Source organism: Rhinoraja longicauda, chromosome 9, assembly GCF_053455715.1.
Source record: "Rhinoraja longicauda isolate Sanriku21f chromosome 9, sRhiLon1.1, whole genome shotgun sequence".
NCBI lineage: Eukaryota > Metazoa > Chordata > Chondrichthyes > Rajiformes > Arhynchobatidae > Rhinoraja > Rhinoraja longicauda.
The window spans coordinates 30,474,414-30,501,438 of NC_135961.1; the positions used below are offsets into that span (position 1 = coordinate 30,474,414).

The 27,025-nt window shown below is 42.6% G+C and overlaps 1 protein-coding gene across 1 annotated transcript in view; it reads left to right on the forward strand.

Annotated features, from left to right (window-relative positions):
* Nucleotides 1–27,025, forward strand: part of ston1 (stonin 1) — a 55,252-nt gene that overhangs the window by 21,823 nt on the left and 6,404 nt on the right. The window contains exons 4-9 of the mRNA XM_078405965.1: nt 12,718–12,819; nt 14,252–14,372; nt 17,964–18,019; nt 18,746–18,839; nt 21,145–21,770; nt 22,670–22,942. Coding sequence (XP_078262091.1) covers nt 12,718–12,819; nt 14,252–14,372; nt 17,964–18,019; nt 18,746–18,839; nt 21,145–21,770; nt 22,670–22,942 — 1,272 coding nt within the window. The remainder of the gene's footprint in view (nt 1–12,717; nt 12,820–14,251; nt 14,373–17,963; nt 18,020–18,745; nt 18,840–21,144; nt 21,771–22,669; nt 22,943–27,025) is intronic.

The window sequence follows — 27,025 nt, forward strand, 5'->3', positions numbered from 1 at the left end:
ATAGGCACAGGACTACATACAAGGAATGGAGGAATATGGATATTGTGCAGGCGGAGATCAGTGTAACTTGGCGTCATATTCGGTACAGACATTGTTGGCTGAAGGGCCTGTTTACGTGTTGTACTCTAAGTTCTATATAGAATCCTGATAATTGCTACATAAATAAGTGTATTGTGAAAGCACGTCTACACAAGGTGCATTGGTTAAAGAACCATCTTCTCAAATACAATTAGAAATGTGAAAAATATCTAGACAAAGTTCCCCCAAATAGGATAGTAAAACACCAATCTCCCTATTTGGTAAAACACAAAGTGCCGGAGTAACTCAGCAGTAACACTGCATCTCTGTAGGACATGAATAGGTGACATTTCAAGTCGGGACCGTTCTTCACGCTCAATCATCGCCTGTCCATCTATTATTATACTACTAAAACTCTCATCTTATGTGTTTGTGCGTACCCGGAATACAGCCAAAACGGTACACGATAGCGCAACAATGTTAGGCCCATCTTACTCAACATTGTCCTGCGGTTCAAATGGTTGTTATATTTTAAAAGTTATTAACTTTTTAAACTTTAATAAATTTGATTGGCTCTCCCACCTCTCCCCCATGTGGGGTCCGGCAGGTCCTGCCGCTCACCTCCACGTGGGGTCGATTGATTGGCTCCGACCTGCTCGACACCCGATCGGTCACTGTTCCGGGTCCCATGAAGGGGAAGCGCCGCCGCCGCTGCAAAGCAACGGCCGTCGCCTTCGAGCTGCCACTGCAGAAGAGGTTTCCAGCCAACGGGTCCACGGGTCGCTCTTGCCACCGCAATGGCCACCCGGGGCTGAGGTGAATGGCTCCCTCTCCCCTTTCCTCTCCTCTCCCCCTTCGCCCGCCCCCGGCCCTGGGGGAGACTCCCCGGCCAGCAATGGGTCCACGGGTCGTCAGTTGGGGGAGGGTTGCCGGGCCCGCAAGAGAGGTTTGGACGGAGGTTTGCCAGGCCCACAGGAGAGGTTTGGACCCAACGGGTCCACGCCCGGCTAGTGTCCTCAAGAGATGCTGCCGGACCTGCTGAGATATTTCAACACGAGATATTTCAAGATTGCAACATCTTTGAATTATTTGAATCTCCCTATTTATGTGGTTTTCATGAGTCAAGGATGTACCAACAACAGAACAATGAAATTCTTACTTGCAATGAAATTCTTACTAAGCGCGATACTCATAGGTAACATATAATGGACAAAAAATAAAGTAATAATCCTAATACTAGTGCAAAAATGCCCAAAGTTCTTAATTCACCCATAGACCATCAATAGTTCATAGTTTAGTTAGTTGTTTGTAGTGTTCAAGAGCACCGAGAGCTTCATTGTTATGAAGAAGTTATTCTTTAACCTGATGGTCATAGTTTTCAGACACATGTACCTTTATCACAGTGAAATGAGAGCATAGCCAAGGTGATGCGGTTCCTTAATGATGCTGGCTGCCTTTTTGAGGCAGTGCTTCATGCTTCCATTGAGATCCAGATGAATCCAGCAAAATATCCGACACGGTGGCGCAACGGTAGAATTGCTTCCTTATAGCGAATGCAGCGCCGGAGACCTGTGTTCGATCCCGACTACGGGTGCTGTCTGTACGTAGTTTGTACGTTCTCCCTGTGATCTGCTTGGGTATTCTCCGGGATCTTCGGTTTCCTCCCACACTCCAAAGACGTACAGGTTTGTGGGTTAATTGGCTTGGTAGCTGGTCAGCACGAACCTGATGGGCCGACAGGGCCTGTTTCCGTGGTGTATCTCTAAACTAAGTCCAAACAAAGACACAGGTTTCTAACCTACTCAAACAACCTATCATAGTCATACAGCGTTGAAACAGGCCCTTCGGACCAACTTGCCCACACCGATCAACGTGTCCCATTCTACACTGGTCCCACCTGCCTGCCTTTGGCCCATATCCCTCCAAAACCTGTCCTATCCATGTACCTGTCTAATAGTTTCTTAAACGTGTGAGATGCAAATGTGAGTGCTCACAATCACGATGCTCGAGACAATCTAGAGAAACAAGTATAGTTTATTTGCAAGTCTGCAGAGTTGGGTGCCTCCCCTGTCGAGGCACACCGAGGTCGGGAAAATCCCTTCTTTTTATTCACTTCAATTTACAATTGTCACATCTTTAATTCCTCCCCTTTGGGCTCCTTCCAATCGCCCCTGTTGCCTCCCACATCATACATCGCATGTGCATTTAAATGAGACATCTTGTCATGCTGGGCGTTTTTGTAATATTCATTTATCTCATTAGGCAAGCACAGTACAGAGTAGTTCATGCCCTTTCCCCCAGTTCTCTGGCTATTTTTGCCCTCTTCCCTAGTTCTCTGGTTATCTTGCCCTTTCTCCTAGTTCTCTGGTTATCTTCTAACACTTGTCCTTGGAATGTCACTATTTGTTCTTGCGGGGTTTTTTTTTCTAGCCGAGCACGGTCGGGTCAGCTATTTCTCAGGGTCCTTAGTCTAAATCAATGATCCCTTTTTACCCCTCTTTCACAATCCACCCTTTTTCTTATGCCACGCTACTTTGATTTATACTATTTCCTCCTTTTCTAGTGCTAGCAGCAGAGTCTTTGCCTCTCTATATTCCTCCTGCTGGTTATGCTGTGCTCTAAAGGCCATCATGGCGATGTCGTTCTTTGTCAGAGCTGCCTCTATCAATCGCTGAGACAACCCCCGTATGCAGGGAATGATGCAACATCCGAATAGACACAGCAACCCCATCATAACTATTACTGATGTTAGGGCTGATGTAAAGATGTGCTTCCATTTCCCAAACCAGGAGTCTAGAAACTCGGTCCAGGAGGTGTCTACTCCAGAGTTCTCGGCCAATTCGATAGACAGGGAGGTGAGACTTGCTAGGGCCCTTGACACGGACCCATCAGGAGCAGTGCTGTTGGGGATGAAGGTGCAACATTGTTCCCCAAACATTACGCACACCCCCCCTTTCTCAGCCAGTAGCATGTCCAAGGCCATGTGATTTTGCCAGGCCATTAGGCTGGTAGCTGTCAGTTGTTCCGCTAATCCTTCAACCGCATCTCGAGTGTAATTTATAAAGCGTTGTTGATTGTAGTATAGGTAGTTGATCCAGTCCACATTTTTATTAATTGTGGACCACCAGAAGAGTATGGACTCAAAGCCAGCAGCTATCTGGTTTCTGGCTTTGAATTCATCGGGTACCCCTCTTGGCACTCCTATTGCATCTATATAGATGTGTGTGTCGAATGATCCTCTCACCTCTCTCCTTTGTCGTCGGCCTCCTTCATGGAGTTTGACCGAATGCTCTACTGCTATGGTGAAGGGCATCATCAGTTGTGTAAGGGTACAGGTTCCCGTCCATGACCCTGGTAGCCGGGGCCACAGGGTATCCTCTCCGCACCACCACCAGACATCGGCTCTACTGACTATCTGCTTTCTCAGCCAGGAGCTACTGAACAGTGACCCCTGTTCCTCAGCTGTTATGTTATACATCTGATTGCAGTTTAGCACCTCTCCCATTTCCTGTCCATCTGGGTTATATCTTGTATAGCACTGAAGCCCTCCTCCCCGAGGGGAATGGTGACTGGGGGCGGTCGAGGGTCTTTCCTTTGGCCCTTCGTGTTGTTGTTGCTAGCCGGGAATAGGTAATGGTAGCTCTGGCAGGTCTCATTCCTTGGTAGTATGGGATTCGTGAATAGTTGTAGTATACATGACATAGCCCCAGGTGTCCTACTCCAATTCAGGGGAAATGGTACTGGGACCAGCTGAGGCTTAGCTCCGGCGCAGGCGTAGCAATTGGTTTGTTGCATACTTCTGGCCGTGTACATCATCCAGGTAAGCCAGGTGTTGGTTCCCTTTTCCCCTGTTGGTATTCCCTCCTCATACAATTGCATTAATTCTATCTCTCCTGTTACTATCATTATCTTCAAATCCTTAGGCTCATATTCCGTGGTGACATTGCTGACTACCGGTGGTGCTGGGGTTGTCCAGGGATCCCTACTCTGACTGTCATCTATTCGGAACATTTCCCCCTTATCCTCATATTTTACTATATATCCGTCCCGTTCTACCTCTATTTCAAACCTCAGGCATGCGTCCTTCCCTGTTCTATCTGCACATATCCAATACCTACCACTTTCCTTTACTTGAACCCTCTGTATGCTTACATATACACGTCCTGGCAATCCCTTGTTTGGATTTTGATATACTCTCCACCTATCAGTTTGATAGGTGGGCTTATGCCACCCTTCTCTGGATGAAGTGAATACCTCGCGCCAATTTTTACAGGGATGGGTGCATACATACATTCTATAACCACACCACCATTTTCCTTTACATACATCAAATGGGATGGTGGTGGCCCTTCTATTCTGTGGTATAGTGATTTTTATACATGCTACATTACTCACAAGCTGGGTAACCACCCAGCACCCGATCCACCAGCACGAAGTTTTCATTTTCCGTGCGGGGTTTTGGTGAATACCAAAGTCAATGGCTCCTTTCCTCCACGTACCGTCCACGGGCTGATATTGTCTGGTGGGGCCTCCACGGGACCCTTAAATCGACTTGCGTGTGTCCACCCTTTTTCTTTTGTTCGTACTGCTGTCTCGGTGGTTAATAACACAAGGTAGGGTCCAGTCCACCTAGGTTGCAACTTTTCTTCCTTCCACGTTTTTATAAGTACCCAGTCTCCAGCCTTGACTGAGTGAATCGGAAAATCCAGTGGCGGGCTCTGGGCCAGTAATCCTTTAGTTTTTAGTTCTGCAAGAGATTGTGATACTGCCAGTAAATAGTTTCTTAGGAACACGTCGTTCCCTGGTATTGTTGGGACCCCTTCTATCTTTCCTAAGTACGGGAGCCCGAATAACATCTCATATGGTGATACCCCTATGTCTTTCCGAGGTGCCGTTCGGATTCTTAACAAGGCTATCGGAAGGCAATTAGTCCAGGGGAGTCTCGTTTCCTCTATTAACTTGGTGATTTGGGTCTTCAAGGTGCCATTCATTCTTTCCACCTTTCCGGAACTCTGGGGATGCCATGGTGTATGCAATTTCCATTCAATTCCTAATGCTTCACATATCATTTTATGTGTTTTGGAGGCAAAATGGGTCCCTCTATCTGAGTCTATTGTTTCCACAATCCCATATCTGGGTATAATTTGCTCCAATAATACCCTGGCTACCGACTGTGAGGTGGCAGTTGCTGTAGGGAATGCCTCTACCCATCTAGTGAAATGGTCCACTACCACTAACAGGTATTTCCATCTCTGTATTTGGGGCAACTCGGTGAAGTCTATCTGTATTCTTTGGAAGGGCCTTTTTGCCAATGGTTGTCCTCCTCCTGGGACTGCTCTCATGATTTTTTTGTTGATTTGCTGACATATTACACAACCCCCTATGACTTGTTTGGCCATGGTATACATCCCACGACAAGCGTAGGTCCTGAGGAGGGTATCACAGAGGGCTTGGGTTCCCCAATGGCTTTGCCCGTGCAGCCTCCCTAATAACTCCCTTATAATTTCTTTGTTCAATAGCTGCTTTCCATCCGGTGTCCACCATTTCCCATTTGGGGTACGCCGGGCTCCCATTTCTCTCATGTGTTCCTGTTCTTTTTCACCAAAGATAGGTATCTTTTCCTCTGGTTCCCTTAAAGGTATCAGTGACATTATTTCTACCGTCTGATATGTGGCCGCTCTCTTTGCCACCTCATCCGCTGCCCTATTTCCTCGGGCTTCCAGGGTGTTACCCATCTGATGCCCTGCCACATGTGCTATGGCTACCCGTTCTGGTTTCTGCAAGGCCTCCAGTGTCTGTCCTATCAATTGCTCATGCGCTAATTCTTTCCCCCCCGAGCTGTTATCATTCCTCGCTCTTTCCAGATCTTCCCAAAGGTGTGTACTACCCCAAAGGTGTATTTTGAGTCGGTATACACTGTTCCCTCCTTTCCCTCCAATAGTTCCAAAGCTCTCATTAATGCGTATAATTCACAAGATTGGGCTGACCAACTACCAGGCAGCCTGCCGCTTTCAATTTCCTCCATAGTTTCCCCATTCACTATACCGTATCCACTATGTCTTTTTCCATCTATGCATCTGGAGGACCCGTCTATACACCACCGGCTGCCCTCAGCCAGAGGTTGTTCTTCCAAATCCTCTCTACTTTTTGTCTGTAAATCTATTATTTCACTACAGCACTGTACTGGGTCCTCTCCCTCGTCACCCTGTTTTTCTGCTGGATACAAGAATTGGGACGGGTTAAGGTTTCTATCCGTAATTATAGTCAAATCATCTTTTTCCATCAGGATGGCCTCGTACTTTAAAATTCTAGAGTCCGTTAACCATCTGTTGGATTTCTGAGTGAGTATGGTTCTCACCGTGTGTGGTGTAGAAACAACCAGAGCTCCTCCGAAGGTTAATTTTCTACTCTCTTCCACCAATATTGCAGTAGCGGCTACCGCTTGTATGCATCCCGGCCATCCCCTAGAGACTGGATCCAATATTTTTGAGAGGAAGGCCACCGGCTGTCGGGTTCCCCCCTCTTTTCTGGGTAAGTACCCCTAGTGCCACCCCCTGTTCTGAATTTACGAACAGGTGGAAGGGTTGTTCTAATGAGGGAAGGGCCAACACGGGAGCGGTAATCAGACTGTTCTTTAATTTCCCAAATTCCACCCCTGTTCAGGGGTCCACTCAACCTTGTCTTTTTCGTCTCCCAATCTATCGTACAGGAATTTTACCTGTCGGGCGTAATCATCTATCCATCGTCTACAGTATCCTATCAATCCCAGGAATTTTCGGATCTCTTTCTTATTCCTCGGGAGTGGTACTCCCGTGATTCCAGCTATCCTTTCGGGGTTTATTCGTCTCTTTCCTCCGCTTATCAGGTGTCCTAGGTATTTTACCTCTTGTTTTACAAACTGAAGCTTGTTACGGGACACCCTTAACCCTTTCTCCCCCAAGAAGTTTAACAAAACTATCGTGGCGTCCCTTATTTCTCCTTCTCTCTCTCCTGACAAGAGAAGGTCATCTACGTATTGTAATAGATGCGTTTCCCCGTGACCTGGGAAATCCTCCAGTACCTGCTCTAAAATCTGGCCGAATAAATTTGGTGATTCTGTAAAACCTTGAGGGAGCACCGTCCACCGGAATTGTTGTTTCCGCCCGGTGTTAGGGTTCTCCCACTCAAAGGCAGCACGGTAGCGCAGCGGTAGAGTTGCTGCTTTACAGCGAATGCAGCGCTGGAGACTCAGGTTCGATCCTGACTACGGGTGCTGCACTGTAAGGAGTTTGTACGTTCTCCCCGTGACCTGCGTGGGTTTTCTCTGAGATCTTCGGTTTCCTCCCACACTCCAAAGACGTACAGGTATGTAGGTTAATTGGCTGGGTAAATGTAAAAATTGTCCCTAGTGGGTGTAGGATAGTGTTAATGTACGGGGTTCGCTGGGCGGCATGGACTTGGTGGGCAGAAAAGGCCTGTTTCCGGCTGTATATATATGATAGGCGAATAAGTCTCTACTTTCGGTTGCCAGCGGACAACTCCAGAAAGCGTCCTTTAAATCTACCACACTAAACCATTTGTTGCTTGGGGGTATCCGTCCCATGATGGTGTAAGGGTTAGGTACTACCGGGTGTCGGGCTCGAACTACCTTGTTCAATTCCCTTAAGTCCTGTACGAGTCTAAACGTTCCGTCGGTCTTTCTGACGGGTAGGATCGGAGTATTGTATGGGGACATACATGGTTCCAATACCCCGTCCTTCAATAAATTCTCATTGATTGGTTGTAAGCCTTTTCGTCCCTCGGTCGAAATGGGGTACTGTCTTACTCGTACTATGTATGCACCGTCCTTTAATGCTATCTGTAGAGGGGGTATTTGCAACCCTCCTCGGTTTCCTTCCTTGGCCCATACTTGGTCATTAATTCTTTGCTCGTCCTCCTTCCTTAGAGTATACAACTGGACCACTACCCTTCCCTCTACCGGTGCTGTGCCTATTCCCAATTGTATTTGTAAATCTCTGCCCATTAAATTTACGCCAGCCTGGGGTACTAAGATCAGGTCCTCTTCCGCCTCCCGGTTTCCATACCTTACATTCACTCCTCCTATCTCGGGAGCTACCATCACAGTTCCCCCTACCCCGGTTATTTTTACTCTCCCTTGTCCTGCCTCCATACCTGTTGGTACTTTGGTCACACTTGATCGCTCCGCTCCTGAATCTACCATGAACACCGTATCTTCTCCTTGGGGTCCTATTTTCAAATTTACCAGGGGCTCCCTTCTATAGTCCCTCGACCCCAAGGACGAGAACCCCTGACCCCCCTATTCATTTTCCATCATACTGTACGTGCGGGACTCCGCTATAAGCTCAGGACACTCCCTTTTGAAGTGTCCTTCCTTATTACAAAAATAACATTTTGAAGGCCCTGTCTTCCAACCTTGTCCCGTACCCGTGTTCCCCCGGCCCCTGCCGTATCCTTCTCCATATCCCCCTCTTCCACGGCCTCTGCCGCCTCTTCTTCCTCTGCCTTGGGCGTAACTCCCCCGCCGTCCTGTACCTCCCTGTTCCTTGTCTATTACTTGCTTTACTACCTGTAACATAATCTTTGCCTTTCCCTTCTGTTTCTCCTCATCCCTCCGCACGTACACTTTCTGGGCCTTCGTAAGCAACTGAGGTAGTGGTCTCTCGTTCCAATCATCCATTTTTTCTAACTTTTTCCTCACATCAGGCCAGGATTTAGTCACGAAATTGGCCCTGAGCAGTTGTTGTCCTGCCTCTGAGTCCGGATCTATTCCGGAATACTGTTGCATGTTTTTCACGAGTCTTTGAAGGAACACTGTCGGGGCCTCGTCTTTCTGCTGTCCATTTTCAAATGCCCGTTCAAAATTCTGTCCTTTGGGTACTGCCTCTCTTATCCCTTTTATAATTATCTCCCGCAGGTCCTTCATATTTCCTCGCCCTGCTGCCGTTCCCTTGTCCCAATCTGGCTCTTGTACTGGGAATTTATCTTCTGCCGCCGCAATTTGCTGCCCTGGCGGGTTCCCCTGTTCCCACTTTTTCATTGCCGCTGCCCTAATCATTTGCCTCTCCTCTGATGTGAAGAGATTCCCCATAATGGCCATCAACTCATCCCATGTATAAGTGTTTGGCCCAAGGAATTGATCTAACTGTTCTGCCAGACCTAAGGGATCTTCAAGGAGGCTTTTCATCTCCTTCTTGAAGTTCCTTACCTCTGTACTAGTTAAGGGGACATTAACAAACCCCATTCCCCCTTGGGGTCCTCCCATGGGTACCTCCCTTAGGGGTCTAATTGTTACCGGTTTTTCTCTCACTCTGTCCGACCTCCTGACTATCTCTCCCGGTAGCGGGGGTTTTAATTCATCTACCCCGGTCGCCTCCCCTCCTTCTATCTCCTTTTCTCCCTCACTCCCGGAAGCGGGTCCGGGTTTCACCTCTTCCGCCGCCGCCGCAAGTAGTGCCTCCCCTATGGGCGCTACTCCGGGTGGTGGGTGTACATAGGGAGGAGGTAGGTTCTCCAGTATATCCCATAGGGGTGAAGGGGGGCCTGGCTGTTCAACTTCTTCTTTTAATTTTAACAAATTACATCCCGTCTCCCATACTGCGGCATACGTGGTTTCTTCTATCAACGGGTCGGGTTTATTATCCACATATACATTCAATGCCTGCCGCACCCAATCCTCATCTGACCCATACTTCGGCCACCAGACCGAGTCTCCTTTGATCGGGTATTTCTGCCACTCAAAATAACAGAGTTGAATCATTTTTGTCTTCTCCAATCCCTGGGTTTTTCCCTGTCCCCAATGGCTCAGCATTCGCCCCAACGGACTATCAGGCGGAATGCGGGGGTTGGTCTTACCGTCCTTCCCCTCCCCTTTGGGCTTTCCGTTTTCACTGCCCATCCTCCCGATCGGAATTCCCCTCCGATCTTAGCTGTAATCGCCCGAGTAGTATTTAATAGTCAGTTTTCTTACCCGGGTCCTGTGCACAAGAATCACTCGATTTAGCTCCTCGCGATTTCCTGCTACTCCCACTTGTTTCTCGAGTCTCTGGTCCAGGTATCACTCGCTCAAACTGCTGACGGCAAGCAAGGAGTCTGAGACCGCTGAACTCAGCGGGGTGCACCATCCCTTCTTCCGTATACTCCCGTTAGCCGACCGGAGTGGCGATCCCGGACGAGCCCCCAAGCTGTGAGATGCAAATGTGAGTGCTCACAATCACGATGCTCGAGACAATCTAGAGAAACAAGTATAGTTTATTTGCAAGTCTGCAGAGTTGGGTGCCTCCCCTGTCGAGACACACCGAGGTCGGGAAAATCCCTTCTTTTTATTCACTTCAATTTACAATTGTCACACCTTTAATTCCTCCCCTTTGGGCTCCTTCCAATCGGAGCACTGAGGTGCACAATCTACCGGCACCGCCCCTGTTGCCTCCCACATCATACATCGCATGTGCATTTAAATGAGACATCTTGTCATGCTGGGCGTTTTTGTAATATTCATTTATCTCATTAGGCAAGCGCAGTACAGAGTAGTTCATGCCCTTTCCCCCAGTTCTCTGGCTATTTTGCCCTCTCCCCTAGTTCTCTGGTTATCTTGCTCTTTCTCCTAGTTCTCTGGTTATCTTCTAACACTTGTCCTTGGAATGTCACTATTTGTTCTTGCGTTTTTTTTTCTAGCCGAGCACGGTCGGGTCAGCTATTTCTCAGGGTCACAATAGACAATAGACAATAGACAATAGGTGCAGGAGTAGGCCATTCAGCCCTTCGAGCCAGCACCGCCATTCAATGCGATCATGGCTGATCACTATCAATCAGTACCCCGTTCCTGCCTTCTCCCCATACCCCCTCACTCCGCTATCCTTAAGAGCTCTATCCAGCTCTCTCTTGAAAGCATCCAACGAACTGGCCTCCACTGCCTTCTGAGGCAGAGAATTCCACACCTTCACCACCCTCTGACTGAAAAAGTTCTTCCTCATCTCCGTTCTAAATGGCCTACCCCTTATTCTCAAACTGTGGCCCCTTGTTCTGGACTCCCCCAACATTGGGAACATGTTATCTGCCTCTAATGTGTCCAATCCCCTAATTATCTTATATGTTTCAATAAGATCCCCCCTCATCCTTCTAAATTCCAGTGTATACAAGCCCAATCGCTCCAGCCTTTCAACATACGACAGTCCCGCCATTCCGGGAATTAATCTAGTGAACCTACGCTGCACGCCCTCCATAGCAAGAATATCCTTCCTCAAATTTGGAGACCAAAACTGCACACAGTACTCCAGGTGCGGTCTCACCAGGGCCCGGTACAACTGTAGAAGGACCTCTTTGCTCCTATACTCAACTCCTCTTGTTACGAAGGCCAACATTCCATTGGCTTTCTTCACTGCCTGCTGAACCTGCATGCTTCCTTTCATTGACTGATGCACTAGGACACCCAGATCTCGTTGAACTCCCCCTCCTCCTAACTTGACACCATTCAGATAATAATCTGCCTTTCTATTCTTACTTCCAAAGTGAATAACCTCACACTTATCTACATTAAACTGCATCTGCCATGTATCCGCCCACTCACACAACCTGTCCAGGTCACCCTGCAGCCTTATTGCATCTTCCTCACAATTCACACTAACCCCCAACTTAGTATCATCTGCAAATTTGCTAATGGTACTTTTAATCCCTTCGTCTAAGTCATTTAATCCTTAGTCTAAATCAATTATCCCTTTTTACCCCTCTCTCACAAACGTTACAATAAACCCTGCCTCAGCTACCTCCTCTGGCAGCCCGTTCCATACACCCACCACCCTTTGTGTGAACCTCTAATGGGAATACAATTTAGAATAGTCATCAGCACCCTTTGATTTTGGCTGCTTCACCCTGTTCCTGGCTCTTTGTGCGCTCAACAAGGTAATTTCATAAGTTCATAAGTAGTAGGAGCAGAATTAGGCCATTCAATCATGGTTGATCAGTCTCTCCCTCCTAACCCCATTCTCCAGCCTTCTCCACATCACCCCTCACACCCGCATTGGTTGAGTACTCGTCCAGCAGGTGACGTCACCGAAGCGCGTACCTTTATTACGTCACCCAGCCTCTGCGCGGTTGACATCGCCGCTTTGTGTGGGGTGACGTCAGGCGCCTAGTTACCGGCGGTGTGGGGAGGACATGGCCTATTCGGCAAATGCAAACCTGGTGGTGAGAGCGGGGCACCGGCCTTTCACCTCACTTTAAGCGCGGCGCTGCACTTGCTTTAGCACAGCTTTTTTTTGTGAGGGTTGAGGGGAGTGGGCTAGTGTCTTTGAAAAATTATTTAGTTGCACGGGATAAAAGTTAAGAGATTTCATCTCCTTTGTGAATCAAATTAATCCAACCATATCATTAACAGAAGCCACCAGATTATCTAGTACACGGGCTATGTGCATATTCAGGGGAGCAACTATTGGCAATGTTATACGTGGTTCATGAATATGAAGCTCCTGTTGCAAAAATTGTTAAGCATGATGTTTCAAACGCTGGTTAGAAAAAGCAATAAAATGTCCAGAACCTGTTTTAATGTAATCACCGTGGTCAGTTTTGAGATGGTTTACCTTGTAATTACTTGGAGCTGCCTTATATTCTGATGCAATCTTCTGGGACACGAAGGAAAGATTATGGACATGAAAGTTAAACGACAAAAACAAAAGTCTGATTGACGTGGACTTTTTTTTCTTTCAGCCAAGGCTTTATAAATCTGTTATTGAGGATGTCATCAACAATGCACATGATTATTTCCTTGAAGAAGGCATTGATGATCATGTTCTTAAAGATCTAAAGCAGGTAAGTGTTTCAGTACCACAAAAATCCTTTTAATGTTTTAACTTTTTTTAAAAGTCTTTAGGTAATAAGGTAGTTGTGTCTGAGTTCTAGATGAAGGAAAGAAATGTGTAATTTCTCATTAAAATCTAAAATCGGAGGCTAATGTTGGAGCCGTTTTTTATTGGAAGCTCGACTTCATGCAACGCACACGTGAATAGTAATGGATGCAGCAAATGAGAAACAAAATAGTCGTGAAACTCGCAATGAGTGTAAATTTGTTTGAGTGGATGGGAATTATAATCTTTAGTAGCTTGGTTGGCTCACTGATATTTTCACAAGTTCAATGGAGTTACTAAAAGCACGCGAAAAAGATTTGCTCTCTAATAAAGGGAGTATTTCAATTTAAAACATTCAATGCTTTGTTTTAGCAAAACAAATAATGTGCATTTATCTTTATGGTTTACAGTTTGTATATGAAAAACGGGTGGTCATGCCCCATTGAAGGATGAAAATTGGGAAATACTAGCATCTTGAATAATAACTGAGAATTAGAATTTGGGGTTAATTACTTGATACAAGTATTTGTAGTCAAGGCAGAAACTAGCATACTGGGCATTAAGGAAATGTAATATCAAATCCAGGATTTGGTCTTCCTAAAATGTATATAAACAAAACCAAAGTAAATAATGTCACATCCCCAATGGATGGATTATATTCCAGATTTTTTAAGGAGGCAGGTGAAGATATTGTAGATAGTCAATGAGTGTGAAGAAGGGTCTTGACCCGAAACGTCACCCATTCCTTCTCTCCAAAGATGCTGCTTGTCCTACTGAGTACTTAAGCATTTTGTGTTGTAGATAGTCAATGTCGCTTCAATCAGGGACTGTTTCTTAGGTTTCGAAAGTTGTGCATGTCTGTCTGCTGTTTTTAAAAAAAAATGATAGAAACTAGGGAATCACAGATCAGTTGCCGAACAAAAGTTGTCAAAAGTTAATAGTGTTCAATTATGGGGGAAGTGATTGAATGCCTTGGGAAAAATTCAACTAATCAGATAGTGCTAGTTTAAGGTATTACAGAGTAGATCATGCCTGATGAATCTGAAATAATAGTTGGAAATTAGAATGATAGTAGTGGACAGCAGGATTGGACGTCATATGAATTTCTGGAAGCATTTGATAAATCTCTCAAAAGGCTGTTAAAGTTCATAAAATTGGCTAAATTATTGAAATGATTTGGAATATTGTAGCCAGTTTATAATTCACATTTGTTTCTTTTGGTTTTCATTATTAGGATGTCACAATCAAATTCTCTCAAATAGCATGACACTGCTGTTTTAACTTCTATATTCAGTAGCTTGCTGTCAAATGTTCCTCATTTATTTAAACTATTTTAAGTCAAAGGAATTTTTATCCTGTTCTAATTGTTTTAATACCTTGTCTACCCTGTAATAAAGCTTTGGGAAAGCAAACTTCTCCAATCCAGAGCTGTGGAAGGCTTTTTCAGGGAAAATAATCATCAGCAGATCATGTTAGAACTTCATCAGAAAACTCATCAGACTCTACACACATCCTCAGGTTAGTTTAATTTAATGCTGATTGAAGGATAGATTTTGGCCAGGATATTGGGTAACTCGTCTCCTGCTTCAAAATATTGCCATGAGCGTCACCTGGATGAACAGAAGGGGCTCAGTTTAATGCATCTTCCAATAGAATCCACATGGTCTATTAGAAAAATATTATTTAGAAACTAGCATATCATGAAGGAGCCACAATGTTTGCAGTAAATGAACTAGAGTAACTGGCATTATGTTTAACTGTGGTTAAATTATGTTGTTTGATATAGTGCATTTAGGAGCATGATTTGGTCTGTTAGGACTGAGAATTCCCTTCCAGGGGGCAGGTTTTATTGGACGGCTCAACCCATCTCTGGCGAAGGCAATCAGTTATGACGAAATACTGAATCCAAAAGATTACTTCATTTTGCAGTGAGATGCTATTTCCTCAGCTTGTCATCAAAGCAGGCTCTTAAAACAGAAATAAACTGTGTATTTACTCCCACATTTGAATGCGTGTGCCACTTTGGAAGTGATCTATGGAAACAATCCCTTTGACCCACTGAGTCTGTGCTGGCCAACAAGCACTAAGTCATGCAAACCCTTTACTAATCCCATTTTATTCTCTCTGCATTCTCATCAAATCTTTCTCCCTTCGCTCCCAACTGCACATTCTGCCACTCACCTACATGTTGGGGGGCAATTTTCCGTGGCCAATTAAGCTTCCATCCTGCTTGGCTGAAGAAGGTCCCGACCTAAAATGTTGCCCATCCATGTTCTCCAGAGATGCTGCCTGACCACCTGAGTTACTCCAACAGTTTGTCTTATTTTGTAAACCAGTTTCAAACCTGGTTTATTCTTGGAATTTAGCAGTTAACCAAAGCACCTGAGGTTGCAGAGAGAATACATAAATCCCAACACAGACTGTATCAAGGTACTTGTGCTGACCACAGTGGAATCTTGGAGTACAGAGGGATTTTGAGACATAGATCAATTGGAGATATGGGTGGAGAAATTGCATAGTTTATTCAAGACACCTGTGCGGTGTTTCACTTTGGGAGGCCCAATATCAGGGCAAAGCATATAGTAAATGGCAGGACCCTTATGAGCATTGAAATACAGAGAGATGTTGGGGTGCAAGTCCACAGCTCCCTAAAAGTGGCAACAAAAATAGATTGGGTGGTAATGAAGATCTAAGGAATATATGTCTTTGTCCACCTGTTGAGTGTAAAAGTTGGGATGTCATGTCATATATAAATAAAAATTGGGTCTCATTTGGAGTGTTGTGCCCAGATCTGGTTGCTGCGTTACAGTGAGGATGTGGAGCGAGTGCGTCAAAAATTTGCTGGGATGTTGACTAGATTAGAGAGTATTAGTTAAAAGGAGAGGTTGGACAGTCTTGGATGATTTTCTCTAGTGTGTTGAAGGCTGAGGGGCAACCAGGTAGAACTTTATAAGATTGTGAGGTATAGAAACGGTTGGAAATTATGTATTCCCCCCCCCCCCCCCCCCCCCCAGGGTGACAATATCAATACTAGGTCTTTCCATAATCTTTGGTACATGTGGCAATAATAAAACTAAATCCAAACTGTTAAGGTGAAAGGAGGAAAGTTTTAGACATGTCTGTGCTTTTAGTTTTTCATTTAGGGAAATGATAGATGTCTGGAATGCATTGCCTGGGGAATGGTGGAAGCAGGTATAATAGCAATGTGCAGGTGCTAGAATATGCATCATGGAATATATTGTCAGCACTGATACAAGGCTGAAGGGCTTATTCTTGTGCTGTGTTGAGATTGAATCTGGATTGCTGGACCTGTGAACTCATGACTCTATCACTGCACCAATCTGCTGCACAAAGAGCAGAAAGAGACGATGATCTGCTAAAACACTGGGATTGGGGGAAGGTCGTAGTGATAAGTGACATGAGCTGCCCTAGATACAGGTAAATGTTTTGATCTCTATTTTAATCTCAATAATTAGATATCTAACCATCCTAACTAGACCTGTAGTTTTGTAGGAGCTGCCAGATTAAGACAATAAGTAGAGGCACAGATTTTTTATTCCCATTGAGTATTTGATTATTAAACAGTGACTTGGACTTTACTGCAACGTCCAGATAACCAAACGAAGGAAGTATATTTTCAGGCAATAAAGTAGGAAGAAGCATTATCCTGTATACTCTGATTAGGGATCTGAGGGACATGATAAAACAAAGTGTAGTACAAAGGTACTCTAATTACTACTCAATTAATTTTGGAAGTCAGTTAAATTCCAGTCCAGAATAATTCTTGTTCCCACTATATCTTACTCTCTCTAAATTATAATATGCCATACAGTTTTTATAACTAATGAATCGGATTGCTATTTACATACCTCTTCTAAATAGTGGGATCTAACTGATAAATGCTTTGAACTTGGATTATAATAAGATTGCATTTTTTTGCAAATTAGAAAAAGAGTAGATGTTCCACAATTGTAATAGCATAAAATTATGATCGATAGAATTAATTTAAAGCCTCTTCAAGAGCGATATTTGCTGCCAAGGAGGAAATGTAGTTTGAAGGAAAAGGTTAGTTTCTAGCTGTAGATGGCAGTAAGCACAAACAATAATATTTAATTCTGTTTGATTTGATCAGATGCAAGTTTTTTTCACTGAAGTTTGTACCGCTAAAAGTTGTTCCACAAAGTTAGATGGTTGCTTTGTTGTCATTACAAAACTTTTCCGTTTGGGTTTCTTCTTTGCTCCTTGGGTGCTGAAATAGTGAGCGATACATCATGAGTGTTGCCATGTTCCATTTTCTGTTCACATAGTAGTATAATTAAGTATTTTCTGTTGCACTCTTAGACTATGGGGACCACTTGCTCTTACCCTCTCCCTACTTTAAGCAAGGCATTGAATGATATAGATCTATTGTGAACAAATGGGAGGGGGGGAGGAGGAGGCCCCCTGGACATGATGGGCCAAGTGGTCCGTTTCAATGCTGTATAAATCTATTGGTACACAAGTGCAGTGTACAGTGTCACTGGATAGTATCCATGGACTTTGATCAGGTATCTCCACCTAACCTGAAATTTATAGTTGGTTCATAATTGTACTGCCTAACTGTAATATTATTTTCATAATTCTGTTTCTGGTGTAGCTGGTTTCATTTTAGATAACCGAGTTCCTTGATTGTTTCCTGCAATGTGTCAGCGAGAGTGTTTGGAATTTGGCCCTGCTTTTAGGACAACTTTCTCAGTGTAAAACTGTCTTAAATGTTTTTGGGTATTTATTTTATTACATTTCATTATTACAGTTTGTGGAAGCAGATTTGGTTTTGGTACTAAAGACAATAATGTTTTATTGTACCAATAGTTGGTCCAATCTAATTTTGACATATTAATCTTCCATATTTAATCTTGGGATACCACAAAGTCAGTTGCCCAGAAAACTAGTATTGGAACTTATTCTGATAATATCTCCAGAAAATAACACTCAGTAACACATTCCCATTAACAAATTTAATTTACTTTCATACTTCTGTATTTTATTTTTCAATGCCATTTAGAAATTGTGGATCATGTGGTGCAGATCACAATATTTTGTAGTTAACCTTCACATTTATGTTTGCAGCTTCTGTTGTGATTCCTTCTGGTAGAAGTGTTCAGAATTTTACATCTGCAGAACTTGTAAGTTCCATTTTAGTTGTGCATTTTTGACACTTTAAAATATATATGGTTACTGTGGCCTAGTGTTGATTGTTCTTCTCTTGTGGCCAGTTCATTAGCTACTCTAATTGTGAAATTGAATTCAGCGGCACTGATTTTATATGGGACCACTTACTCAATTCTTGGTGGGTGAGGTGTAATTATGCCAAGGTTCTTGGATGGTTGACAGATAATGGCATGAGTAGAGTTGAAGGAGTTCGATAAGAATGGTCTCTTCCTGAAAGAGGGCCACATTATCGACAAATGCGCTGGCACCGCATGCACCACTGTTGCTTGGAGTTTTACACTACTTTCTACAAGCACATTTTTAAAATTATTATAGAAACTGATGCCACCAACATTTGGTGCCACAAGATTTACTATCTTGTCCAGTGATTATCATTATGTGCCTCCTTTAAAGTGGGACAGGTTTTCTGATATGTTTATTTCCATAGTGTACACATTCAATCTGTCTCATGAAAACTCATCAGCCTATGTCCATTTAGATTCAAAACTGCTGTACCTACTTAGTTTATACATATTAATTTCATTTGTCTCGAGACAGCATTAATGTGAGATTGCTGCTTCAGTCTGGTCTGACAGCTGGTTATCAAGACCCAAGCCAACAATCTATTTTTTAAACTGGTGGAGAATAATGATTTTGTATTTTCTTTGTAAATATTCTCATCCTTTTATCTGCTTGCATAGAGCTCTTCAGGGACATCAACAACTCTTGCACTACCCTCGGGCATTAGTCTTCCAATACAGGTCCCTGCTGGAGTTACCTTGCAGACTGCTTCAGGCAAGTACTTGTTCCAGTAAATACATTTATATAAATTGATCTTTCCACTTTCAAATATTTATTTTGACTTTGTGATTGAGAATTTCTCTTTTTCCAATCTATCTAAAGGAGAAGGAAAATCTGAGGTTGAATAGAACAGTGACCACTAAACAGTAATTATGTGGGGGGAAAATGGGTTAATTAGACTTACTAATTTGACCGAGTTTCTTTGAGGAAGCGACAAAAGTGATCTGAGGGTAGAGCGGTGGATGTCGTCTACATGGATTTTGGTAAAGCATTGGATAAAGTCCCCCATGGTAGGCTGATGCAGAAGAATAAGATGCATAGGATTAACATTGACTTGGTCGTATGAATTCAGCACTGGTTTACGGATAAAAGACTGAGGGTTGTAGTGGAAAGGCAATATTCAGGCTGGAGGTCTGTGACCAGTGAAGTTCCATAGGAATCTGTGCTGGGACCTCTGCAGTTTGTGATATGTATAAATGATTCTGATGTAAATATAGACGGATTAGTAATTTTGTAGATGACACCAAAATTGATGAGGTTATGGACTGTGTGTAAGGTTGTCAAGGCATACAGTGGGATAAAGATCAGTTACAGAAACGTGCAAAGAAATGGCAGATGGATTTTAATCTGAGCGAGTATGAGGTGTTGCACATTGGGAGGTCGAATGTTGGGAGCATATCCCTTAGCAGCATCGAAGTACAGTGGGATCTTGGGGTAGAGTCTATAATTCCCTGAAAGTGGCCACACAAATAAAGATAGTGGTGAAAAAAGTATATGGTATGCTTGCCTTTATGGGTTTTCCAGGTATTCAGCTGAGGAGTATTTTAAATGTTTCACATATTTAAGCAGAATGTTAATTTATTTCAACTACTGGTATATTAAACACAACAAATATCCAAGACTTTGAAAGTAATTTAGTATTATGAGGAAGATGATCTGTTTAAGGAGGTTTAGGTTGCTTTAAAAGGAGCAAATTTAAATTCAAGGAAGCAAATCCTTGGGTTATCTTGGTATAGTATTCAAGGTTTGAAACAAGGAAAGTAGAATACCACTAGTGCTAGATAATATTGATGTTTAGCAGTTCCAAATGGAGTCTTGCCTGTCAACTATTCCTTAAACCTTGTGCATGTGAGGCTAAAATCTGAGATGTCCTGAAAGTCAGATGCCAGTGTATTTCACTGTCTGCTCTTCTGTTAACTAGTCTTTAAGCTCGTCCGGCAGAGCAGTGTCTTTCTGAAGCGGGTTTGGGTGTACTTTGCATCTGGCCCTCAGGATTGCACCAATGAGGATTGATGAGATAGTTGAGCCCCATTTATTTCATTAGGCTTTATTTTTATATTTCCTTGCAGCCTAGGAGGCCTTTCAGCCCATTAAGACTATGCTGGCTCTCAGAGCCATCCCATTCTCCCACTTACTTCCCTGTAACCTATTCTCGTGTGCCCATGAACACCCTCCCCCCCCCCCCCCCCCTTAGATTCTTCCAACTGCCTCCAATACTAAAGGTAATTTCTACCAGTCGGTGATCTAGCATGTGTTTGGGATGTGGGAGGAAACCTGTGCTGTCACAGGGAGAATGTACAAATTCTGCAGAGCACTGGAGGTCAAAACAAATCAGGGTCACTGGAGCTTTGGGACAGTGGTACAGCCTAAGCAACACTGCTGCCCATCAATGGGTTGGTGCCTTTGGGGAAAAACAGTAAGTGTTTTACATTTTATTTTAATAATTCTAATTACTAATTCATATTTTTGTTTGAGTCTGCTTGAATGCTTTAAATTTCACAAACTAACTGAGATACATAACTGTTAAAACTGTTTTATAGTCGTTTGACAGCTGATATAGAATAATTGATTCCTCTGGGCTATAGCTTTAACTCATGGCCATTGTTTTTAGCTGATCCATTCATTGGAATATATTTTTTTAACTTTTAAATCCTTTTTTAAATAGGAGGGGAAAACCCCGTATTTAGATAAGCTACTTGCTTATTTGACCAATTTTATAACATAGTGTAACATTTGTAATTCATTCATCTAATTATAACATTCTTGCTTCTATTGATAATCAGAACCATGGTGCTCAGTGTTTAGTAGTTTAATCTGTATTGGGGCAAAATCCCAGATAATCACCATGTTTTAGAGATGCCAATGCTCTTAAAATTGTTGAAGATATGATTTAGAATGATGATATTCAGCATGCTAAGGTTTGGTTGGAGCTACCCATTCCAGTCCTATTTTCCTCTCCATTCTTTATTGTTCTTAATATTTTCTCATATTTTTTATTATCAATCTATATATTTTTCAGGTCATATGTATAAAGTCAATGTGCCAGTTATGGTAACTCAAGGTGCTGGAGGTCAGAAATACTTCCAACAGCCTGTTCACCACATTATTCATCAAGTAAATACAGTTACAGGGCAGACGGCACTAATCCAGCAAAGCTCTGGTCAAACACATGTCATTCAACCATCTTCCCATGATCAAGCATCTATGCTCCAGCAATCCAATTCAGGTCAAGTCTCCTCGCATCAACAGTTGTTGGCAAACCAACCTTTCGATGTAGCTGGCCAGTCCATTCTGCAACAACCTGGCATGCCACGGCATGTATACATTCAGCAACCGGGTGCTATGAAGCAGGTTGTTTTGCAACACTCTGGGATGGGTGTACAGACAGGGCCTCACCTAATTATTCAGAGGCAGCCCATAGCAAACACAGGGACAATGACGCAGCAGCAGTTAGTAACTACACAACCAGCAAGGCTCGAGCAGACAGTGGAAGAACAAGCAACCTCAAGCCAGACTCAACATTTAGGGAGAATTCCTCTAGCACATGCACTCATGGTTCAAAGTCAATCATCTGAACAAAATGAAGGAATGAACATGTCACAGTGCGTTTCTGATCAGTGTGCAGCTCAACAGTTTGCACCCCAGGTAAGAGTTCTTTTGGAAATGTACAAAAAATATAAAGATTAAAGTGCAAGTGTGAACACTTTCAAAGGTCAGAAGTTGCATTTTATGGACGTCTGTGGGTGGAGGCACAAGAAATGCCACAGTTTTTCATTGCACTACAGTTCATTATGCAGGAAGAAGCGACGAAGATAAATACTTAAGTGGCCGTGAAATAAATAATTTTTCATATTTGCAACAAAAATGTTCACTTTTTTCAAATATGGGAAATCTCTATGGTTTACTTCAATGAAAATGTATTGTTGATGGAGAACCGAAATGTGTTCTCTATTCAAGAATGCTTTTTCACAATGCAGGTGTTGAAACTCTACATATACCTGGTGAAAAAGCTGTGCATATTGAGTGGGGGAGAGAGCGATTATAGAGGGGCTATTGGTGAGAGAAGGTGGCAGTGATCTTTGAAATTGTGGCTTAATTTTCAGTGCTGGGATCATCATTCTGGAGAAGGTAAGGAATGTCAGTTAATACACAGATTAAAGGCTGCTTTGTCAAATGCCAAAGAGTACCATACATAGTGGGGTGTAATATTGAATGGGTTATACTGCAAGGTTACTGCATGTTCTTATTTCTACTACTTTGCCAGTTTTCCATAGAGTTTATCACAGGGATAGATTTTGTGCTTTATACAAATTCTCACAATATATAGCTTAAAAAATCATTGAAAATCCTGAAGATAATTTTTCTTTTTCCAGTAGTTACAAATTATTGAAGCAGGCAGATTCAAAAGGAGGCAGCTTTTTAGTGTTCTTATTTAGACTTCAATGGGGATACTCATTGATATTAATCCAGATCTTCTGTTTTATTGATTTTCTTTTCAGTTGATTTTTATATTTGTGAACAAAATGTTATCTTTTTCATTTAAGGTAAATGAGACGATGTTAATGCTTGCAGCGACTTCAGAGGAGCAACAGGTTACAGGTGAAATATCATCCATCCCACAACTGGATGGGACCAATGACACTTCGTCTGATGAGGAAATTGTAAACCTACGAGAAGTAGAAGAAAATGACATACTTGGAATTATTGATGCTGAAGACCTGAAAGCCCTTGAAGGTTATGATGAAGATAATAGTTCCAGTGAAGACTCTTCCAGTGATGACAGTGACGAGCAACCAAAAGAAGACATTAGAGAAGAAGTAAGTATGTAAATTTTTTGTTTATTACTTGGTAGTAAAATGGCAGTGGTACTTCTGATCTGTAGCGCCAATATAAGTAAATATCGGTCTCGAGATTTACATAAAACTATTACAAATTTAGGTCAGTTAACATCCTTGAGTATCTTGTCATTGTTAGCATTGAATCATTTTAACCTAGATATCCTTTTGTTGGCCAAAACATTAGTATCCATTCTTTACAAATGTTCTGATGTGAACAAATGTTCTGATGTTAATTCTAAACTCTAAAATGTTTTTATTCATTGCAGTTAAACATTTGGTGTATCTGTTATGATTTGATTTTTTTCAAAGTAGCATAATATCTTGTAAAGAGCCCACCACACTAAAGTGCATTAATAATTATCTTGAAGTAGTTGTCTTCTGATTATTCCAGATTTCTTCACCTCAGAAGAACACTTAACTTTGCAACCATCCCTGTTTAGAAATCCTCTTGTTCTTTTCTCCTTTTACCTCTTTTTTTCCCTGCAAATAACACCCCATGCTTCATCAGCATTCTTTGCTTGCGAGGTATTGCCTGTAACAAGGAATGAATGGTGGCTCACCTTTTTATTTTGTGTATTTCTGATTTTATGTCATGAAATAAGGCAATCTCAATCTGAAAATCCAAACTAGATTTTCTGAGAGTATCACAATTAACTCAGCTTATCATCTGAGCTCTTTCGCAATTATCGGTCCTCCCCTTTGATGTCGTGAGGTTGCTAGAGGGTTTAAACTAGATTGGCAGGGAGGTGGGATCTTGTATGGGACTGAGGCACATGAGAGGCTATAAGTTGGTATGGAGGATGGTGGGGAAAGGCTAGTGGACAGAATAGGCAGGTGAAAGACGGAGAGTGAGGAAGGAGGGTTGGTTTAAACTGCACGTATTTTAATGCCAGGGACCTGACGGGTAAGGCAGATGAGCTTAGGGCATGGATAGTTACGAGCGACTGGGACGTTGTAGCCATGGCTGAAACCTGGTTATGGGAGGGGCAGGACTGGCAGCTCAATGCTCCGGGTTACAGGAGCTTCAGAGTGACAGGGGTGAGGGAAAAAGAGGAGGGGAGGGGGGGTTGCATTATTGGTTAAGGAGGATGTTACGGCAGTGGTCAGAGGTGACATTACGGACAGTTCGTCTCGTGAGGCTATATGGGTGGTGCTGAGGAACAAGAAAAGGATGGTCACCTTGTTGTGGGTGTACTACAGATCCCCAAATAGTCAATGGTAATTAGAAGAACAAACATGCCAGGTGATTGTAGACAGCTGCAGATCAAATAAGGTTGTTGTAGCAGGGTATTTAAACTTTCCAAATATTGACCGTGAAAATCATACTGTGAAGGGTTTAAATGGGGTTCAATACCTCAAAAGTTTTCAGGAGAGTTTTCTTAAGCAGTATGTAGAGCCCCTCACACATGAGAGGGCAACGCTGGATCTAGTCCTGGGAAGGGCAAGTTAATGAAGTGTTTGTGGAGGAGCCTTTTGGGATCAGTGACCACAGTTCGATTAGGTTTAAGATAGTTATGGATAAGGACGGAGAGGGTCCACATGTTAATGCTCAATTGGGGTAGGCCAACTTTAAGGGCGTGAGAGAAGGTCTCGCTCAAGTTGACTGGACAGGTTATTTGAGGGGAAAGGAACATCAGCCAAGTGGGATGTTTTTAAACGTGTACTGACAAAAGCTCAGGGTGAAGGGCAAAGCAGGCAAAAGTAAGGAAGCTTGGCTGACGAGGGAAATTGAGGCATTTGTCAAAAACAAGAAGGATGCATGGGACAGGAATAGGCAGCTGGGATCAAGTGCATCCCTGGAGGAGTTTCGGGAACTGAGGAGTAAACTGAAAATGGATAATCAGAGGGGCAAAAAGAGGCCAGGCGATAGCTCTGGCGGGTAGCATTAAAGACAATCCAAAAGATTTTATAAATACATAAGGGGGGGAAAAGGGTAACTAGAGAGAGAGAGAAAGAGTGGGACCTCTCAGGAATCAGTGTTCACATCTGTGTGGAGCCACAGGAGATGGGCAAGGTCCTCTGAGTATTTCTCCTTTGTATTTACCGAGGAGAAAGACAGTAGGACGGAGGAACTTGGGGCAGTCAATGGAAGTGGCTTGAGAGCAGTCAGTGTACTGTTGAAGTACTGAAGGTACTATTGTGTATGAAGGTAAACAAATCTCCAGGGCCTGATCCGATATATCCGAGGACATTGTGGGAAACTAGAGAGGAAATTGCAAGAGCCCTGGTTGAAATTTACGAGTTGTCCTTAAATCAGGAGAGGTGCTAGAAGACTGGAGGGTGGCAAAAGTTGTGCCTCTTTTCAAGAACGGCTGCAGGGAAAATGCTGGGCTCTACAGGCCGGTGAGCTTAACATCTGTAGTTGGAAAGTTACATCCAGTCCATTTTTATTAGCAGATCTCAATTTCCACTATATTGCTGCTGAAATCATTCTTAAAAAGGAACCTTTTGTGCATATAGTATAATGATCATTTAGCCATGCTTTGTTATAATCAATAAATTGTTCTATTTAATAACTGGATAATGAAAGGTTGCTTTCTATTATATGATTGTATTATTTTTATCACAATATTTCTATTGAAGGTGTAAGCAAAATTTATAATAGCACTTTGTAACAAAGTTTGAGTCAAAATATTGTCGAATGATTTTTTTCCAGTAGTTTTTCCATTTAAATGTTTAAAAGCTTGAGAATTTAAATGAATTAAAGCTTTAGTACACTTTATTGTTGTGTACTTCCAATTAGAACTATATTTAAAGGTTGGTTTTTTAAAACCCTTGGGGGTCCTGACCCTAAACATAGTCAATCCATTTCCTCTACAGTTACTGCCTGACCCGCTGAGTTCCCCAGCATTTTTTTTGCTCAAGATTTCAGCATCTGCTATCTCTTGTGCCACCACCAGATATCTCAGATTTAATACATGGATGTATGAATCCATTCCTTTGATATGTAGCCATGTGGATTGTAGGCTCTTAATGTATAATGAACAGTAATGCAAATTTGGAAGAATTGATTGTTTATTTAGGCAGAAAATTTAAAAAGCTTTCTTAACTGAAATGTAGGTATTGTACTGATTTCTGGCAATCCTTCAGACCATCTTGACTTTATTGCATGTTTTTGGATGGTGGGAGGTTTTAATATTCCTGCAACTAATTCACTGCATAAACTATACAAGATCTTTCTGTTTTTAAAATATTTCATACTTTTTCTCCTCGGTTTAAGATTGTGAAGCTCTCTTCTAAATATATTCCATTGTGCTTTCTGATAGTATGATCTACTGTTAAAGTAGGTAATAGTAGATCATATGATAGTGTTAATATCATATTACTTATGAAAGGTGTATTGCAGTAAAATGATATTACTCCTATTGTAAAAACAGTGATGTCAGCCGTGGGGCCGACAAAGGGCTTCTTTCATTGTAGGAAGTAATGATCTACAGTCACTTGGCAAAATCGTCTCTGATCATTGTTACGCTGTTTTATTGTCAACAATTGGGCAAATCTATCACTTGCTTTACAGTTAAAAAAAAAAAATCATGCCTCTTGTAAGATTTGCCTAGAATTATTGACCAGAATTTAAAGGTATTTTATCCATTTTCTCTGCAAATGTGTTTAATGTGATATAAATGTTGGGTTTACATCCACAAGGATTGGCCTAGATTTGGGGACCTTAACAGTATCAAAATTATAAGCTTTCCAATTGGTTCTGGAGATGCATATGTGCAGTTTAATGTGAAATTCTGGATGAATTCCTTTATTTACAAGGTGTCATGCAACCTTATCAATATAAATCAGAACCAATGTATTAGAAGGCATTCCCTCTAGTTTCAAAAAACCTCGCATTCCCCTGAGAATATATTGCTTTCTTGCATAAGATGCAAATGAGTTTTGGTTGTGATCTTTGGTGCCTGCCTTTACATCATAACCCTGATCTTAATAAGGTGCTCTATAAAATGTTGGTTTAAACGGTGTTACCTAAGCGATCTATTGATTTTTTTCCAGAGAGCTAGCTTTATGCTCTGTGGTATGCACTGACAGTGATTGCAAAAGCCTGACCCATAAAAC